General features: G+C 37.6%; 1 protein-coding gene across 4 annotated transcripts in view; it reads left to right on the top strand.

Annotated features, from left to right (window-relative positions):
• The first annotated feature begins 6,433 nt into the window (after positions 1 to 6,433).
• The window catches only part of ARMC2 (armadillo repeat containing 2), a 40,677-nt gene continuing 25,994 nt past the window's right edge, over positions 6,434 to 21,116 (top strand). The window contains exons 1-7 of one of the 4 annotated variants that reach the window (XM_087913249.1): positions 6,434 to 6,524; positions 7,020 to 7,157; positions 11,708 to 11,929; positions 12,544 to 12,616; positions 14,067 to 14,238; positions 15,175 to 15,373; positions 18,617 to 18,693. In XM_087913249.1, the coding sequence (XP_087769375.1) occupies positions 7,135 to 7,157; positions 11,708 to 11,929; positions 12,544 to 12,616; positions 14,067 to 14,238; positions 15,175 to 15,373; positions 18,617 to 18,693 (766 nt within the window). In that variant the 5' untranslated portion in view covers positions 6,434 to 6,524; positions 7,020 to 7,134. Of the gene's footprint in view, positions 6,525 to 6,693; positions 6,868 to 7,019; positions 7,158 to 11,707; positions 11,930 to 12,543; positions 12,617 to 14,066; positions 14,239 to 15,174; positions 15,374 to 18,616; positions 18,694 to 21,116 lie in introns of those variants that run through there. The other 3 variants (XM_087913245.1, XM_087913252.1, XM_087913259.1) reach the window with 3 other exon arrangements.

Below are 21,116 nucleotides of genomic sequence, written 5' to 3'. Positions count from 1 at the left end.
AGAAATGTAGGAATGCTGTTCCAGAGAGCAGGCACCATGAGAGAGAAGAACTATTTCCTTGGTCCCTCTAGATGACAATGGGAGGGACTGGCATATACTCAGTCTGCCTGACTGCATAGGATAGGCTGAAACTATTGGAAATAGGTGGTCCCTCAAAAAGCCAGGCCTTGTGCCATGAAGGGCTTTTTAGTTGGTAACCAAAACCTTGAATTCCACCTGAAAGCCAACTGGCAACAAGTCCAGCTCATGGAGCAACGGTGTTACATGAGCAAACTGGATCATGCCCATTGCTATCTACACATTCTGGAGCAGCTGTAGCTTCTGAGTGGTCTTCCAAGATCAACCCCATGTAACCTCGATTGCATGTTGGAATAATTCACCTAGGAGGTAGGTCTCTCAATCTAGGAATGAGTGTAATGGGTGCATAAGATGAATCTCTACAAAGCCTTTCTTGGTCATACCTGCCACTTGCTCTTTAAGCAGGAACTGCAGATTCAAGAAAGCGCCAGACTGAGCATTAATCTCAAATGGAGAAGCATGATCCCATCAACAAAGACCCAACAATTCCCAGAAATAGAAAAAGTCCCCTATCTGGTTTTCTCAGGATTGAGCTGAAGACTTGAAGACTCTTTTAGATTCTCTCAACTTTCAGATACAGGAACAAGTCTTTGACTGGATTGCTTAGGTTGCACAGGATCAAATACCGGATTCTGCCTTGACAGTTGGTTTCATCTGTGGTTTGTTGAACAGGATGGATGAAAGCATTGGGCAGTCCCACAAACGAGGGCTCAATCCTGATTTAATTTTCATCATTACATAACTTGCATCAGTTTGCATCACTTCTGTAAGCATATAAGTTTAACATTTTGCAAATGATATAAATCAACCCATAATTTATGATGTAAATTATGTCAGTTAAGTATTCATGCAAATGATATAAATTGATGCAAATGATCAAAATATGTTATGACAATTTGGATTTAAGAGGCATTCTGTTTTTATGGAGGTCCCTTCCCAGGGGTAGGTTTCTACTGGTCCCGTCCACCTCTCTAGAACCGGTAGCTCTGAAGAGCAGCATAGAACTGGTTCTATGTCTGCTGATGTTTATGCCCACCTGCCCACCTGCTCTTACCTGATCTTTATTTCCTGATTTTTCAACTTCAGCTGCTAAATGAGGCACAGCTGCAGTTAGAAAAGCAAGAAAAGAGGGCTGTTTCAAAGGCTGCTTCTTCGCAGGCAGCTGCTGATGACGATTTACAGGCGAACGGCTCGCAGCCTGCAGGGAAGCTCGTAAATCCCAAACCGGTAGTTAACCCTGTCGTATCCCACTCCTGTCCCTTCCCCACAGTTGGTCTGTAAAATTGAGGTTTTAATGTAGCTAAATGTCCTTTTTATCATCTGCCTTCCATTTCTTTAAGCTTATTACTGCATATTCTTTTCCTGTGCTCTGCATAATGTTGCTTACTCTGACAGTGAACAGTGTGGTGACTTAATATTAATAATAGAAAAGGCTTAATAATAGAAAATATAAAAGGCTTCCCTACCTGTAATTTAAACTGCTGGAGCAAAGAAAGCTGAAGAGAAATCCAGTAGTGAAGCTTTTGCAGAAAACACTGTGCGTTCAGCATTAAATTACTATACCATGAGGTGCTACTGGACATGTCCCTATCCTTCCTGCTGATTACGAAGCTGTTAAGAGAATTCAGTTTTGTGTGAGGTCACAGCAGTATGCTGATAATCGCTAGATCCACCTCAGGCCAAGCTGAAAATGCTGTGGAAGTCCTGAACTCAAGCTTGGAGGCTGTGAAGATCTAAATCAGGGATCTACAAACTTGGCAATTTTTCAGATTTGTGGACCAAAACCCAAAATTCCCCAGTCTGGTCTAGATGGATAGAAACAAGTTAAATTTGGGGTAGCAAGGCAGAATTACAGAAACATTTTGGCTCAGACACATCTTCAGTGATTATTATAAATGAGGTCACACCAAGGAACAGATTTGCCCCTGGGGGCTCTCCTACATGTTTAATTACCACAAAAACACTGACGGTGGCTGTGACCAGGGGAACTTTTGTTGGTGAAACAATTTTAGGTTTACTTGGACCAGTGGTGGGATTCAAATTTTTTTACTACCAGTTCTTGTGGGCATGGCAGGGGAAGGATACTGTAAAATCTCCAGTCAGAAGCGGCATTTACCAGTTCCCCGAACTACTCAAAATTTCCACTACCAGTTCTCCAGAACTGGTCGGAACCTGCTGAATACCACCTCTGACTTGGATGTTGCATCATTGGTGACTGTAATTCACTCTCTCATTACTATATTATTAGGTGAATGGGACTGCTTTTGAAAACAGCCCAGAAACTTCAAACTAGTTCAAACTGCAGTAGTTAAGACACTTGAGGATACTAACCGCTGCAGGTAATCCTTATTTAATTATCAACCATGCAGGAACCATTTGAATTTATGATTTAACATATTAACAGAGTTGGAAGGTACCTTGTAGGTCATCTAGTCCAACCCATTGCCCATGCTGAACAAGTTGTAAGTATGACTAGTCCTTCTGTTTACAACCTCGCAGTATCCCATAATCATGTGTTTGTGATTCTCTACTTTCCTTGCCAGCTTCTGACAAGCAAAGTCAATAGGGAAGTCAGAAGGAAGTCAAAAGCTTAATGACCTACACCAGGCTTGTCCAACCCGCGGCCCACGGGCCGCATGCGGCCCAGGTCATCTCGTAATGCGGCCCAATGCCCACCCCAACCATCGTGCCACAGCCAGCGAGAAGGAGGAAGAGAGGCAGTCGCAAGGCGGGGCGAGGCGAGCGCCAGGCCAAGCAGCAAGAGAAAAGGTGGGCGCCGTCAGAACGCCACCTCCTGCTGTTACCGCCACCGCTGCTGCTTCTGCCCCCGCCGCCACTGCCCCGCTGCCACCCCCACCGCTTCTGCCCCCGCCGCCACCCCTGCCGCTTCTGCCCCGCCGCCACCCCCGCTGCTTCTGCCCTGCCACCGCTGCTGCTTCTGCCCCCGCGGCGGGGGAAGAAGCGGTGGCGGCGGCGGGGATGGTGGCGGGGGCAGAAACGGCGGCGGCAGAAGCAGCAGCGGGGGCGGGGGAAGAAGCGGCGGCGGGGGCAGAAGCAGCAGTGGCGGCAGGGGCAGAAGCCTTCCCCCGCCGCTGCTGCTGCTTCAGCCTTCCAGTCCTGCCTCATCCAGCCCCGCTATTTGCAGGAGGAGAGGTAGGCGTGAGGCAGGCGAGCTCCCCCGCAAAATTTGGCCGGAAAATAAACTGATGAAAAAACGGTGATAAAAAATAAATAATTTTAAATAAATAATAATAAATAATAAAAACATCTCACTAACTTTATTTCCAAATAAATTTAATATGTTAACTATGTTTTCTATGGTTTTTGGGGATGATTGGGTATCGTTACTGTTATTTTATTTTATGTGCGGCCCAAACCAAATTTTCATCTTCTAATGTGGCCCAGGGAAGGTGAAAGGTTGGACACCCCTGACCTACACAGTCCTCAATAATGGCAACTGCTGGACCTGTGTTCACAACTGCAGTTGTGGTTTTTCTTTTTCTTTTTGATAAGTGGTTTGAGTTTCCAGTCTAATTGTTGCAAGAAATATCCTTCTGGGTTCAGTTCCAAGTGGGGAAGAAAGACACTGGAAACATGGTGACTGCTTGGAAAGATGGTTTAATGATGGACAGAATCGCATGTCTTGGAGCTCCAAAGTGAAAAGGATGATCACATGCTTCAAGATGTTGGGTGGAGGGGAAAAAAAGGGGCAATATGCTGAGAGACCCTTCGTTTTATAGCCTCTGTTGGGTCCCACCTTCATGTTTCCTGTTCCTGTGTAAGAAATGTATCCCATTGGCTGTCAGACTCCCAGGGGCAGGGGTCTTAGCTAACTTAGTGGACTTTGTCCAGACCACATAGCTTCATCTGAGTGCTGGCTGATGCAATCTTCCCAGGCCAGGTGGTGAGATGGGTAGAGGCCTTTGTTATGTAGAATATTCTGGCCCAGTAATGGCCCGGTAACAAAGGTGGGGGTGAGCTTCTGCTTCTGAGGTGAGTTTCTGCTTCTGAGTTTCTACTTGTCTTTTTAGGAGAAATATTCTGCCTTTTTAGTATATCCTAAAATATTTCATTTTCCTAGGAGAGGGGTGGGTTTTAACTTCCAACAAATTAGTGAAGACTGCCTGTACTGTAACATAAAACCTACAGGTAATCTTTGTTTAACAACCACTCTTTCAGTGACCATTTAAAGTGTACATGAATGAGTGGTACTTATGGCTGGTCCTCAAAGTTCCAGTAACCCTTGCACCTTCCCCCACCCACCAGCAGCCATTGCTGGCCAAACTGTACTTGCGCCATGCCTCCCCAGTCAACCATGTACTCTTCCCCATCCGGCAGCAGTCACTTACTTGCCTGCTGGCCTCCTTGTGAGCCACCTGGGTCTTGTTTAACAATACACAATCCTTGCTTAATGATGCAACAGAGAATGCCAGGATTGTTGTCACTGAGCAATGTTGTTATGTAATATACTTTATGACTTGCTCACTTAATGATGGAAATTCTGGTCCCAGTTACTGTTGTTAAGTGAGGACTATTTGTGTTTGCTGGTTATTTCATTAGCTCATTACACAGTGTTGGGGTTAGAGAAACACATGTCATGGTTAATTAGGGTGAGAATCCTTAATGAAATTCTGATGGATTAGTTTCCAAGTTCCAATTTCCATTGTACGATCCTTTATACATGGACTTAAGAATATTGAACTGTAATCAGTTTCTGATTATGAAGTACTGTTTTTGCCTACAAAATCTGTACAGCTTGGCTTTAAAATACATGAAGGATCAAATATCTTGGAAGAAAACGATGAAAAAATCAGATCTGTATCATTGCCCATGAAGCCATCAGGATTCTCAAAGGAGTTACCTATTTATGTGTAGATGAGGGGTGGAAAGGATTGGAACTTCCTTTTCATTAAACAGTATATGTAAGGAAATGCGACTGCTAAGTGAGAAAATTATAAAGGAAAGCTAAGCACAAAAGTTAAAATTAACTCTTGAGTTTGACAGTTTAGAGAATGGAGAAAAGAGAAATAATGTGCTTATGAAAGAGGTTAGGGAAAGAGCCAAGAAAGCTTGGTGACTCTTACACAAAAGTGGTTCAATTAAATGTTACATTATTATAATCACAGGGAAAAGGTTCATGTTCATTAGTTTGGCAGCATCATGGCATTAGACCCAGAGGTTTTGTCTGTGCCACCTCATAAGGGAATGTTTCTGGGGAGGATGCCAGAGAATATAATGAATCGTCCATTCGATGTTTAAAATGACTTTTGGAAAAAGTCCCCCTTTGGTTCCTAATCCAAAAAGTGCTTCAAAATTGAGCGCTAAGAAAAAAAAAAGTTCATCGCAGATGGTATTTAATTTCCTTTGTGATACCTCTTTAATTGAGAAGACACATGGATGAATATATCTGAGAAGTTATTAAAAAGGCAAGAAAATAATGTTCACTTTGTGACATTAGGCTTGGCTTGATTCCAGATTTTAATGCTTAGTGTTGACTGGTGAAATCCAGTGAGATAAGTTAGTCATGAATAACTTATAACTTGCTGATTTTAGTGTGCTTGTTGTCTAGGTAGATGAATAAACCTGAATCCAACCTATGTAACTTGCATGTTAATGTTGATTTTCAATATTAATATTTTATAACTGATGTCTGATAGGAAATACTAATGGATTGATGTATAAAATTGACTTAATAATGTATGTAAATCAATTTTAAATTCCACTATTTTTTTAAGAAAACAATCCTAATGTAAATAATGTTTATTTACAGGCCAATACACTTGTTTTAGGATAAAGCATTTTCATTAAATGAGAACACAGCCAACTGAATTATTTGCAAACTAGTGGATTAGCATGAAGCAGTCAGGCTTTATATGTGATTAAAATTAAAAGGGAAAACTATGTAATTCATATTTGGGACAAAGGTATCTACTGAGGTTTGGGCTGTGTAATGCTGGCTACAATATTTTATGGTCACAGTTATGGCAATTAAGAGAGAGAGAAACCTTTATGGAAAAAAACAATTATAGACCCCAGATAGTGCTGCTAAAGTAATATTATATATTACTTATATATTATATGTAATATATAATAATATGTAATATATATAATATGTAATATATATAATATATTATATGTAAAGGATATACAGTACTGTTCATCTTCTGAATATCTACTACTCGCGGCTCCCCTTTATTTGGGGGTGCACCACAAAATAAAAAGAGGACAAATTACGGGCACAGTACAGGCTTCACTTAATTCCACTGAGCATGCTCAGTCTCGGCTCGCTAGTTACCAATAGGGGAAGGGCAAAGGCGTCAATCGACGCTATTGGGCATGCTCAGCTTTTCTGAGTTTGCGCAGTATTTAATTTAAAAAGAAAGGGCGGGGGGCAATTTTCATGCTACACCGGCTACGGCGGGGGAAGAAAAGCAACTCTGCTTTGTGTACGTATTACGACCGGTCGTTTCTTGTAGCTTTCTCGATCGAAAGTTTTTTTTTCCCCCACGCCGCGATAGCTGTAAGTTAAGCAGCGAAGAATCAAGGGAAGGCTTGTAATGAAGGAAGGCCGGTGCGTGTATGGTTGCTATGGTAACGGGTCGCCGGGATCTTGCCGCGCGGCGACTTGCATTCGGTTTCCCGCGCGTGAGTTGAGCGTGCGCGGGCATAAGTTGTGTGTCCCTTGCCATGGCCAGCGCGCGTTAGGAATCTGGCCGACCTACTATGTATGGCAGGTGCCTCTTCGCACTCTTCTCGCCTGTGAAACTTCGATGGGAATGACTGCTGTCGGTGAGATTCAGTGATTATTATACAGTAACTATCGGCTACCAGGACCCATCGATTCTTAGAAGATGATAAAAGTGAAATGCATAAATGAAGCGGCAGCCTCGGAAACGTAGGAAAGGAAGGCCCCCATTTATTTCACCTTTCTTCTCTTTTAGACGAATGCTGGAATCAACTTGCATTTCAACGTAATGCTTGTCAGTAATAGCTAATAGCGAGTTTGCAACAAAGCAAACGGCGAATGTGCTTTCTTATATCAGAAGTTAATGCAATATGTACAACAGATACGTTGCCAGGTTAGTATGACAATGACCAGGCTCGCCTAAGGTGCAGAAACACACCTAGTCAGCCACATTTTAGTCTAGCATCTTGCATGATCAGCTACTGAAGTTGTTTAGTTCACTGTCTTGTACAAGTCCAGAAAACTAAGTAACTTTTGATTCAGTTAACCGTGGGCTATAATATGTTGAGTAATTTTGGAATAATTCTGAGCCCATCTGTTGAACTTTTATGATATTTTCTTATCAAAACTAACAAAGTCCCCTGCTGTTTAGGAAGTATATATGGGGCAGTTTCTTCAGGGATTAAGAATTTAATAGCCTGAGAGGAATATATATGTAAGAAAAGGGCTTAAATAGAAAACCGATTTAAAACTGATGGCTAGGAGAGCTGAATCTCATATTCTTTTAGTCGCATGTGTCTTACTCACCTATTCTCCATATGCATCACAGTATCTTCCAGATGTGTGGAGAATCAGAATTCTCAGTTCCCATGGCTATTGTTCAGATGTTTGCAGATTCTGAAGGTGTAAGATGGGGAACTGCCATATGATAGTGTTTGCCATCTTCCTAAATCACAAAGTATGATTTATAAAGCACGGAAGCCAGAGTGAAATCAAATAATCTGCATTATGTCTTTTAATGACAATAGTTCACCATAACATCATATAACCCCCCCCCCCATCCACAAACTCTAAAAACAGCACAGCACAGAAAGCATTGGTTTGCTTGTAAGTATCATTTGAGGGAAGTGAGGAAATTGAACTGGGGAGAATAGAAGGGGTGCTGACCTTTTGGTACTGACCTTACCTTAAATTTCTTACAAGGAGGGATAGGAATTTAGGTGATTATGTCATGAGTTTTCAAATGCACCTTCAACTATCACAAGATGAAAGAAAGTTATGAACACAATTCTCCCTCTCAAGATGCTTTGGTTCTTTATAATCTGTGTCGATTTAAGGCCATGAGGTTTAACTTTCCATGCTATTTAACAAAGAGAGACTATTATCAATGGTTGGAAAAAAGGGGTGGAGATTAAGAATAGAATCTGTATTGCTAAGCAAATTAAATACCTGGACAACATGATGTTTATTAAGCACCAAGAAATGTAATTAATAAAAAATTAATAAGATCTATAAAAAAACAAAGAGAGACTAAAAAGGAAAAGGAAAAGGTCATTTTGTTTCTATAATTCTTGCATTACAAAAAAATGATTATGGCTCAGAAATAAATTTCACCACTTGCTTGGCTTATCTGAGTTTGAAAACTCAACAAGGCTGTTAGTGCTTAAATAAAACCATCAGAGAATTTGGGGGCTATAAGCCAGACTCGGGAATTTGAAAAACTTTGCAAAGAAAGGATGCTTCTGTAACTGTTGCCAATGAAACTGTAGTTCTCTTCTCCTATAGTTACATTGACTGAAGGGCGTCTTTACTGTTGGCACCACACATTTCTAACCTAAACATAGACATGTCTACATCTACTGAATTATTTTTGTGATGAGGAAATTAACACTTTATATATCTTTGCTTACTAAGAATCTTTTACTGTAATTGTGAACTGTACATAAGGAAAATATTTAGACCCAGGAGTGTTCTAATCTCTATTAGACAGATCACTGATGATGGGGGGTGGGGTGGGTGATGGTGTTATATGGTCAGCTGTCAGGGATGGTTTAGTTAATGTGAGCATGGGATTGTACTAGATGGCCTATAGCAACTTCTCCAGTGTATTCTTTCTGTGTGTTGTGTTAACATTCATGATAGTGAAAACCGTACAGGAGTACAATATAACTTTAGAAGATGGGTTAAAGATCCAGAAAGATCTTGACAGACTTGAACACTGGGCCCTATACAACAAAATGCAATTCAAGTGGTGAGAAAAGTAAGGTTTTACAGCTGGGAAAAAAAAACTAAATGCACAGATATAGAATAGGTAGTGTCTGGCTCAACAGCAGTAACTGTGAGAGGGATCTAGGAGTCCTAGTGGACAGCCACTTAAATATGAACTAGCAGTATGCTGCAGGATACAGATTTATACGGCTTTGACAAGACTACAGTTGGAGTACTATATCCAGTTTTGGTCACCATGATACAAATTAGACAAACCAAGAATTAAACTGATTTATATTTTTCTAGATAGATATTCTCTAGGGATACCAAATGCCTAATAAGATCTAGTCATAATTCTGTTTAAATAAAATATATACGGTTTTTGATGCCAATTTACAAGCTGATTCTAAAAATCTATTGAACATAAAAAATAGTCTTTTCTGATGATTGAAGAATTACTATTTCAGCCAAAACCTTCTTGGGTTTCTGACTACTGAGTGCAGCTGGGCAAATCAAGTTTTTCCAAGGCAGCTTGCTTTTATTCTGTGTTTCTTATTCATTATTTAAATGGTTGCTTAAATCATGTGCAAAATAATTAATTCAGAAGCTAAAAACAGAAGAAATGGACAAAATCAAAGTAAATGGAATAGTTGTGTGACTGGAGCTTTAAAAAAGGAATGAAACAGCAAGGATGACTAGGAAAGTTATTTTCATAAATTCATTAGCAAGTAAACAGGAATGGATACAATATTACAACTAGATTTTAATATTTTTGTTACTTAAACATAATGCATTCCAGTGGAACTAGTTCATACACATTAGCTACAGAGGTTTGTGTGTAATCAAGTGCAGATATGTAAAACAAGCCAGCTACTCTGATGAAATATATATTTCTGCTCTCTGGGCTTGAAAAGAAAGGATTTGGAAACAAGAACTACAGAAATTGCTCTGAAATTGGAGGGTTTTTTTATGTCTTGCAAGTAACAAATCAAATATTCTAAATGGATTGCTGACTAACACAGAAAGTAATTGATTTGGTGTATTTTCTAAAAATTATAAATTCACTAAAACAGGTTTCATTGATATATATACTGAAAGGGATCATAGTTATTTTTTTAAATTGATTTATTATTTTTCTAAGAAAAAAATGATACTAGCATTTTTCTTTACTAATATTTAAATACTAATCAGCAATGCTTATTTTCTGTTTAATAGCACTTATAATGTTGCCTTCTTTCTTTTGAAACTAGATTTTTCTCTATCGTTCAAATCCTGCTAAAATGTCATTATTGCATCAGTTACTAAAATAAACTAATAGGAGTTTAAGTGCTTTTATAAAAGATATCAGTATAGTTTTCTTTCAACTGAGAGAATTACCATGTTTGGCTGCGAGATCATGTAATAGAGACGCTTTCAATGAGTGGCTTTTGTGTATCTTTCATCTTTGTAAAAAGGTTTTCTGTGCTGCTTCTGCGTGGGTTTTTTGTCATTAAAGTAGGGCAAGAATAATTGTAGCTCCAGTATCAGAAGAAGCTTTGTATTAGCTGGAACAATTGCTGTTTTTAATGCAGGTTCAAAAACTCTTATCTCTGAACAGTTCAGATGGTCTGTAAACTTTCTTTAATAACATGCTGAGAGAGTGGATATGCTGGTTTGATTGGACTTGTGGGTCTAAGTGATCTATAACATTTATTTGGGGGGTATTAAGTATTTAGAAGACTTAAGATGACTTGCTGCTTTGCTACTTGTAAGACTTCCATCAAACTTTAGATGTGCAGTTATTATTTCTTACTTCAACTTCTAAGGCATTCTGTTGTGTTTTTGTCTTATTAACTCTGTCCTGCTTGGCCCAGTTCTTCCACTGATAAGTGCAGAACAGGAAAAATCAAGATGTTTTCTTTTTTTGCATAAAGCATTAATATGAGAGAGAGAGAAAATGAAAGCCCAGAATTTTTCAGAAACAAGGTAAAGTTAAACAACATAAAGATATTTAAATGAGACCTTAAAAATCCTTAACATTATGATTAGCATTAATGGGGAACCTAGGAATCTGATCTGGCAAGTTTTCCATATTTTGATTAGATCGTATTTATTTAAATTAGCTCTACTATTGAATAGGTTCCAAAGATTGGAACAAAATTCCATAGGTTGCTGCAAAATGCAGCAATTATGCTTGTTAATTAATAAATATTATACTTTTATTCCGGTATGGAATTTTATTCCAAAATGGAATCTTCACTGGTTCCACTTGCTTGTTGTTTTCTAGACTTAATTCTAAGGGTTGGTGTTAAGCTTTAAAGCTTTAATAGCTTAAGGCTCTAGTTAACTAATAGGCTGACTGTCTTGAAATTCAGCTGTGAACCTGCCAGGGTCCAATTTTGTTTTATAAGCTCTTTGTGCATCAGATTGTTCAGAAATGATGTGTGTTTATTGTGTTATATATATTTTAGGTGCACTTGTTAATTTCTTGCTGAAGGATATTTATTACACTTGGAAGTCATATATCATATGTATATATATCAGAGAGTACTGTATTGGAGAATCCTGTTGTATGTTTTTTGCTTATGTATAGACTAGACTGATTATGCTAATCTGTAGTGCAGACAGATGGCTAAGCAGCATGGACTAATGTCCAGTATATTTGGAACTACAAGAATTAGATGTACATTACTGTGTAATCTGAATTCTAAAAACTTACATAGGAAATATTCCTGTCTTTAATATTTTTCTGTGCAGCAATATGCAGTCTTCAAAGAACACAAATCTAGACTATTCAGGAGCATTCTATAAATCTTTATTACCTGTCCAGAAGACTAGTGCTGAGATCATAAATGAAGCACGAAGTACACTAAGGACGTTAAGAACTCAAAGGCCATTTACACCAAGAGATGAGCGAAGGAAACTTTTTGGTTCCACCTCTTCAAGAACACCTGAGAATAGACCACCTTCTGCTTTTAGGTAGGAAAAAAAAGTGGGGGATACCCTTGTTCATACTGAATGAAGGCTTGAAACTTACTTGAATATTTTCATAATTTTCAATTAAAAAAAAACAATTATGTAGTTATCCATATCTTATTACGGCATAGATCCTCTAGAAATATTTAAAATTACTCACTTCTAAAATGAAAATTCCAATCCAAAACCATTACTAGGTTTGTGTGTAGGAACCTAAAGCTGCTGCAATATTCTAGTTAAAACTCTCTTTTTTCTGTTGGTTTTGTGATTCCATCAACAATTGCTTATACAGGAGATGCTTTGTCACTGAATGGCTAACCACAGTAATTATTAATCACCACACACAGAAGGGGCCAAAACAATAACAGCGTTAATTCTTCCACTGAATTTACCAGCTAGGAATCTATAAGATAAAATTAAAAAAAATGTTTTTCTTTATAACAAAGCATTTTTTATCCTTTACATACTATTCCCAGAAAGAAGTTTGAGGTAAATTAAGCAATTTGGCAGTAAAAATATTTTCACTGCATTAGTGACACACAGAAGGAAATCGTGTGGTGGAAAAAACACAAACAGCTGTGTACACATTGATTATTATGATTTCTTTTTCATTCTAGTCTCCATTCTTCAAGCTTTGAGTCAGTTGAATCAAGACCTGTCTCTTGTGCACGCCTCAGCCCACTGGACCATGTGCGTATTTATTTTTGGCAATGCTTATACACTCTATGCCCAATTAAATCTTGACACTAAGAAAACCTGCAATTTGTAGGGATTATGTAGCTTGATACTTAAACCTACTGCCATAGTCCACTGGGGATTTTGTCATCTGCTCAAGATTGTGACGTAGCTGGGGTTATGCATCAAGGGGAAGGTACTCAGGTCACAGGAGGAGCAAAAAAGATTGAAGAGTTGCCATCTTACTGCTATTACCAGGCAATAAACTGTAGGTTCAGAACAAGAGAGAAAATTTGCAATTTGAGAACAGAAAAATATATTCTATATTTAGCCTATAGCAGGGGTGTCAAACTCAAGGCCTGGGGACCGGATCCGGCCCACGGAATGCTTAGATCTGGCCCGTGGGCCCACCCTGGAAACAGCAAAGGACCGGCCTGCAGTGCCTATGCCAGTGAAAAGGGAGCTCGGGAGCCCCTCCCTGGCCTCCCCAAACTCTGTTTTCGCTGGTAGAGGGCTACAGGAGGCCACTGTGACCAAACACAGACCCCGGGAGGGCTGACATGGCTGAAAATAGACTCTTGATGAATGACATCGAGTGGGGCATTCCCATCCTGGCCATGCCCCCCCCCCCCCCCAGGTCAAACCCAACCCTGATGCAGCCTTCAATGAAATTGAGTTTGACACCCATGGCTTATAGCAACCAAATAGTTCATATCTAGGCCAAAATAGGGCCCTTAGCTATCAGTTGCTATAAAAGATATAGGATACTTTTTTTGTGGCCATTGGCTTCCCCAGTGATGATGGTGGGTAGGCTAAAGAATGCCCTTGTTCAGGAGAGAAAAAAGCCTGAGTTCCACTCCTTTGATTCAAAGAGCAACTGCACCTTTGGTTAATTGTGTGATTCAAGCATGAGGGTCAAGAAGATAGCTCCAGCTCAGAAGGACTAAATATTGGTTCTTGCATTTTTGGAGGATGCAATCAATAAAACACTTAGTTATAGAGTATTTAAGTCTTGAGCTGTGATCCTACCCTCTGCTGGAAACCAATTGTTATTTTTCTCATTTTGAGATTTTTTTACAAGCATTTCCCACCCATATCATTTGCATTCATAAATGCCAGGATTTTGTTTTATAAACGGAAATCCTTGAAAAAGTGAATTTGGTGTGCATTGACACATTTTGTCATTTTTACCCAATATACTGGGACTATGGCATATATCATGCAAATGATATGAGAAATTTTTGCAACCTCCCCCCGGAGAAATAGCTTTGCTTGTTTGAAATTAATAACATGACTAATGTCTAAGCTTTTTACAAAATTTATTCAATTCAGTCTTTTTTAGTTTTGGTTCAAATCCTGTCATGTCCAGTGTAAACATTTGTGAGAATATCTTCTAAAGAATTAGGAATTTGCACTCCTGTGGTTGAATTGTTCATATGCTACATTAAATTTTGTTTTGCAACAGAAGCCAAAATTACTGTCATCAGCCTCTAATTATGAAGACGATTGTGTTTCCCCATCTTTATCACCGGTGGATTCAGAGGAGATCAGAAAAGTCAGAAAAGCTCGTGCAAGATTGTTTAAAACTGTTTCCTGTGGAAATCTGCTTCCAGATAAACTATTTCTTCCCAATGACTGTAAGAATACTAATCCATAACTTTGTTTATAACACAAATCCCTTTTTAAAACAATGAAGGTAGCCTTTGAATATGAATCTAAATCTCACTCTTCTATCAATAAACATATTGCCGATTTAATCAATGCAACCCTACATGTATTTCCATCTTAGAAGTAAGTGCCATTTAATTTAGTGAGATTCACTCCCAAGTAATGATGCACATATGATATAATCTCCATATATTTGTTTGAGCTTTAAATTAGATATCAGTCCATTATGCTTTCAGTCTAGTGAATGATCTTGCTAGAAAGGGATAAAGACAAGCCTCTTTAGGAGGTTTTGCACGGTTGAAATTTTATTGAATGTTTGTAACAAACACTTCAAATATTTATATTTCTTTCGAAAAAAATCTTTGATGTAAGGAAAACCAATCACCTCTATTCTTTATAAAGGTACATTATGTGCAGGCAGTCCTGAACTTAACGACTGTTCACAGTTATGACAGACTTTCTTGGAGGTATTTAAAACCCAGTTTCAAAGTTCTGATGGCAACTCTTCTCCTCCTCTCCCTCCCCAGTCACATGACCACATGTTGGGTGCTCTGCCCAAACTTACAGCCATTTGCAGCATCCCATGGTCATGTGACTGTTTTTTAACAATGTAGTTTTACTGAAAACCAGGATTTACTTTGTTTTTTTGACAAAATCAGCCTATTGGTTCACTTAACGTTTAATGACCACCACCAAAATTGAGTCAGTCACTTGGATGGTCTGATTTTTGACTTTCATGATTTATGGGCAGACTCCATTACAGTTGTCAAGTTGAGGATAACCAGTAGTTCTCTTCAACCTTACAGCAAATACATGAACAACTGTATTTCTGAACAGATGTTGTTTTTCAGTCTTAAAAGCTATGTTTTACCTAGTGAGAATATTGCAAGTTTTGTTTAATGCAGGTAAGAGGCTGTATTTTGAAGAGCAATTTATTCCAAGGAGTGATCATGAAAGTTTTTCACAAAAGCTGCCTGTCCAGTTCAGCCTCAGGGATGCCTGTCTTCCACTAACTTATACAGACCATCATAATAAGACAGTAGGAGAAAATGTTCCATCACAAATGAGAAACATACCATTTCCAGCACAATTCAGCAGGCAAAGGTCAGTATTTTTTTTAACTTTACCATTTTCTCCACATATATTGTCCTGGAATAACATTCTCCCAGGATTTGCATGACTCCCAACTTACCAGGTTAAATGTACTAAAAACACATTTCCATATGCCTTTAGGTTAGAGTAAAACAGGATCGGGGTGGGGTGTCATCTATTTTTATCTCTCTGGGTGGAGGTGAGAATTAGCTACTGTTTCTCCTGGATAACATGTACTTTGGAGTTTTATTTCAAATTTAACTTTTTTCCTGTGTTAAGTTGCCAAGGGTTGTAGAAGTTGGGTGATCTAGAATTTGAAATATAAATAAATAGATAAATAATTTTATATCCAGCATCCTATATAAAAATGTCTCTAAGTTAGTTTCAAATATACGATAAGCATTAAAAGCAATAAATGAAGAATGGTATTTTTAAAAAATGCCATACAGGAAAAACAAACAAACAGGAAGAAAACTTCCTCCATATGGAAGAGGCCAAGATCAAGGGAAGGTATAATTATGGACAGATCAGGAATGTAAACAAACAACTAGAAGTGGCTTTTAGACTCTGTCAGTTAATGTCTGGATCAGTACGGTCGAGCCATCAAGATATCTAGTTCCAAGTAGGTTAGGTTCTTACATGTCAAAAGCAAAACTTTAAATTTTGCTTTACCAGCCAGTGTACTTATTTCAGCAGAACTACATACCCAATTGCTCCATTGTAGTTGCAGCTTTAGCTTCTGGCTCAGTTACAAGAGTAACCACATATAGAGCCGGTTATGGCCATTTAAGTTCGAAATTATCAAAACAAGGACATGAATAGCTGGTGTTCAGGAAAGGACAAACTAGTTGATATACCAATTGAAGCTGGCAATAGCTGCTGCCCCCTGCTCCCCAGCTTACACTGGGGTTACTTCAGGGTGTACAATTACAGTGTTGATTCTAGGACCTCTCGGATCTCTGTTCTTCCTGAGCGAATGCATAGGATTGAGGCCTGAGTGGCAGCTATATAATTTCGTTATATGCTTTAAAATAATTTGAATGCCATAGTGTGCAAAAAAGTCCAGGATGTCCCAAAATTTGTTTTTATTCATTGTATATAGAAACAATTAGTTTTTTGTACCCAAGTGAATAATTGGTTGCAAGAGGATTGGTATATACTCTTCTTTATAATTGCTAAGAGTGAACCTCTTGCAGATTGATAATAGTTAAATGTACTTATTTGTTTGTATATTTTTGTATTTTACATTTTAGAATTATGTGTTGTAGTTATCTGTACCTAATCTAATTAAGCTCTTTCAACATATTTTCACCTTTCCTTGCTCTTTTTAAGTTACTTGTTTAAATGCCACAATTGTTTAAGCTTAATTCACTGACAGTATTAGTTGTACCAGTAAACTATGAAATCTTAGGTGCGTGTCTTTTTAAATATAGAATTTATACCTGTAGATAGACTAGGTTAAATGATACATCTCTAATTTTAAATGTCTCTACTTCAGATAATATCCTTAGGTTATAACTAAAATAATTCATGTAATGTTAGTGCCTTCTGCACACATGTTAGTTTTCTTCCCTATTGCTCCATTCCCTACAATAACATTTGAGGCATTAATATTTAACCGATTCTAAGAACTATTTTACAACTTCATGGGTATGTAGGTGATAAATGTTGCTTATTTAAACAGTTCCCATGAAATACTAAGACAGTCCCTAATGAATGGTTTTAAATCAATTTAGAAATAAACATTTTAAAATTAAGAATTTTCTATAGTAGATATGAATTATCCTTATTTCCAAACTTCCCTGAGATAAATCAAGGGCCTTTTTAATGAAAATGTTTTGCTTAAGGCTGACAAGTAGAATTGGAACTCCATGTAGGTTTTTCACTTTTCTATACATTTCAAAGTAAAACTGGAAAATGTCTTATTTGTGAAAAAATAAAGGATCAAAGTTTAAAACTTTTTAAAGCTAATGTTAATACCTAAATGTTGCATTTATATCAACTGCTGATCCACTGGACTAATATTAGTGTTTATGGAATGTAAGGTTTCCATGTTTTGTTCTTTATCCTGTGGCTTACATTTTGTGGTACAGGGTTGTATCTGCTCAGACTTAGAAGCTCATCAGTTTTTATGTTCAGTAATGATGACCTCTTGTGGTATGATTCTTTTACTGCAATACGGATAGATTAAATTTAAAACTCTGCATAAAAGTGTGTTAAATGCATTGTGTAAAAAAAATGAAACCAATGCATTTAATATTAAATTATTCATAAAAGAAGAATCAGTTTCATTTCTGATATAAGGAAATCTAAGAAGGTAGAAGTCTAAGAGGAGGTAAAATATTTTGTCTTTTAACCCATTTATATTTCCTATTAATTAAAAAAAAATACATGTGGCATATAGGATTGGGTATTGTTTTCACGACTTTGACCAGCGGATATAAATAAATGCTCAATTTCCCTTCCTCAGTTTATCCGGGGGAGAGCAAACAGACTTCTTCTCCTTTCCTTCCCAGCTGATCCCAAAACTGGTTGTGGTGAGACAATTTAGCTTGAGAAACAGGTGGTTTGGCCGCCCACTCATTCTCAGTGCTGTATCAACTCTTGGTAGAGTGTGCTAAAAACAAACCTCTTGGGAGCACTGATCATCTAATTGTGAGTTGCAGTTATCTGTAATGAGTGTTGCCATCCTCTGACCAAATTAGATTACAGGAAATTTCTTTGATTTGCAAGAGAAAACTCTTTAATCCAGGGGTGTCAAACTCTGTCATCATGTTGTCATCACGTGATATATCGCAACTTTTTTCCAGGAGGTGAGCGTGGCCAGCGCATGACACATCTGACCCACAGGCCACGAGTTTGACACCCCTACCTTAATCTATCACAAAGTTACTAAATTACTTGCAGCAGTTGGTCACAGCAGTTGATTAAAAGTTATGATAAATAATTTGTATAAATGGAATAAAATATATTGATGAATATCCCTGCTCAATTTGTTTAGCAATTGGTATATGAGAGGGAGGAAGAGTGTGTGTGCAATTTTGGTTCCTGAGGAAATCCAAATTGTTTGGATGCAGGGAGATCTAGTAGCATAGTTTGTGGCAAGATCATCAATGTTAAAAAGAGCTCTCTACTTAGTAAAATGCATTCCCAGGTTAGTGGATGGAAGGTCAGAGTAAATATTATACATGTATTCATAATTTTGATAGCTTTTGGCATGTTTTTAAATTACTGCTAATTTCCCCCCCTTTTTAGTGACCAGTTTAATAGACAAGAGTCTCCTTTATCATATCCAGACTATACCGAAATGACTAAATCTGCAACTAAATCAGGTACATGTCACATACTTAGCCCATATATAATTTTTCATTGTAATGTAATGATAAGTGAATGAGCCTTGGCAAGCCAGAGCAAAGCTTCAGTCTTCAGTACTCTTCCCATGTGTCCAAAAGGAAAGAAATAGAATTTGACTTAACCTAATTGTTCACAAGTCCTGGTTTGTCATAACATACGAAGCAGGAATTATGTTGTTAAGCATTTGATAAAATATAACCAAATGTTAATTTAATTACACTTAATTTTGGCTTGCTCAAGCTCATTTGTGTTGGATATCTTGAGTTAGATATCTTGACTCCTGGAGATTCTATCGACAATTACGCTCCCCCATGTGATGTGTTCCAGGTGATGATCCACAGGTATTGTTTGGACATTCCAGGGTTATCTCTGATTTCATCGATCTACCTTGCCTTCCTATCTTCTACATCTCTCAACTTTACCAATTTAGTAATTTTATCTAGTTTCATCTTCATTTCATCCTCAGCTATCATTGCATGCCCAAGATTGAGTTTCTACTTGGTAATTATTGCCTCAGTGGAATAGTCTGTCAGTCTTTCTTCCAGCACTGATTGATTGAATTTTTCTTAGTCTGGGATATTCTTCATATCTTTGAATCAGATGTCTACCTTTTTCATTATTTTTTTTACTTCTAAGAGACTGATTTTATTTAATTTATTTAAATGTTTAATTATTCTTTAATTATTTAATTATTCTGCTGTGTGTTGGCATAAAAATATACATAGTTTTCATGATGTTTTATAGAAGTGCCATTGCTTTTTCCTAGAAATAGTCTCTTTATTTCTTTAGCATATTGCTCAGCTCAGGAAAACAATTATATACTATGTTCAATATTTACATTCAGTTACGAAAGCTAAGCATACTGGTTAACATTGCTTCTGTGAATATTTTACATTAATACAGATTTTTACCTTCCAGTGTATACTTTCCTAGTTAAGTTTTAAAAATCTTATTTATTTTTAGTTTTGTGGGTGTCATTCACAAAAATCCAACTGCTAGTGCTTTAGTGTCCAGTTTGAATTTAGCGTGGCCAGCCAGTTTGATGTAGTGGTTAAGGTGCTGGCCTAGGAGCAAGGAGACTGTAAGTTCTAGTTCTAAGCATGAAAACCAGCTGGGTGACTTTGGGGCAGTCGCTCTCTCTTAACCCAACCCACTTCTCAGGTTTATTGTTGGGAGAAAAATAGGAGGAGAAAGGACTCTTAGGTATGTTTGAAGCTGTGAATTATAATAAAGGTGGGATAACAATTTAATAAATAAACATCCCCCCAAAATTTCCCAGTCATAGAATGATGTTGGCTCCTTGATATTTTGGGCAGTTAAAGATGCTGGATGAGTGCTGCACATGTAATTAAGAATAAGAATAAGATTTTATTCTTCGATCATATTTTTTCAAGTGATTTTTTTTCATGAAGCTGAAAGCTTATGATTCACTAGACATTTTTTGTATAATGTTTATATTTCTTCTGGTTTAGATATCTTTGTTTGTGAGAGTCCAAGGTAAACAAAAAATAATATATGATGGTACGTCATGTACAAATTATTGGAAGGTTGATCCTTAGATTTTTATTTGCCCTGTGAAATTGGAAGACATGGGATGAAAAACAACGAGGTGCTTGAAGCTTGGAGACAGTTTTTAATTAAAAAGATGATTTAATTCTGCAAATTGATTGCAATAATTATTGGGCAAAGCATTGGAATTAATCTAGCAGTGGGAGATTATATTGATTAGAATGAATAAGCTTGTTTAAAATTTATCACAGAATAGAATCAATCTTTGTTATATTGCAATATGATGAGAATTGTAGACAGGATTGCAATCACCCAGTGGTTTATCTGTGGAGGACTTAGAAACCATGGTGTTATAAAAATTCTAGTCCTTAGTTGAGAAATTATATCAAAATGATATTGGGGATTTGTATTCCATTCCACTCCATTAAACAACATAATATCATGAAGTTCCATTGTATCCCTCATGTTTGTCGACATCTACCTAAAACCCTTAAGATTAATCATCCAGAAATTTGGATGTACAAAGTATCATTAGTTATCATCCCTAGCGTCTAGAGATGGAGAAGGTGGTTAAAATGAGACTTAAATTGGCTCCAGATGCAGCTATATAGAATCTGGGATCCCAGCGCTAGTATAGTCAAGGAAAACTTTGAGTATGTCTTATATGTCCCTTCTAGGAATTGCTACCACCAATTATAACGTTAATATGACTTAAGGAGAAAATTATTAAGCGCACAAAGACTGCTATACATCAGCCTGCTTTTACAGTTCATAAATTTCACTTGGTCAGATGAGATGGTCAAATGTAGAAAATTAAGCTATCAGTGCTGGCTACTGGTGCATTTCTAATCCCAATTAAAACCAATGGTTCATATTTGAAGCAATAAACAGT

The sequence above is a fragment of the Pseudonaja textilis genome, chromosome 1 (genome assembly GCF_049901715.1).
Source record: "Pseudonaja textilis isolate UNSWEBS1 chromosome 1, rPseTex1.2, whole genome shotgun sequence".
NCBI classification, from domain to species: Eukaryota; Metazoa; Chordata; class Lepidosauria; order Squamata; family Elapidae; genus Pseudonaja; species Pseudonaja textilis.
This window is presented reverse-complemented; position numbering and strand designations above follow the sequence as displayed.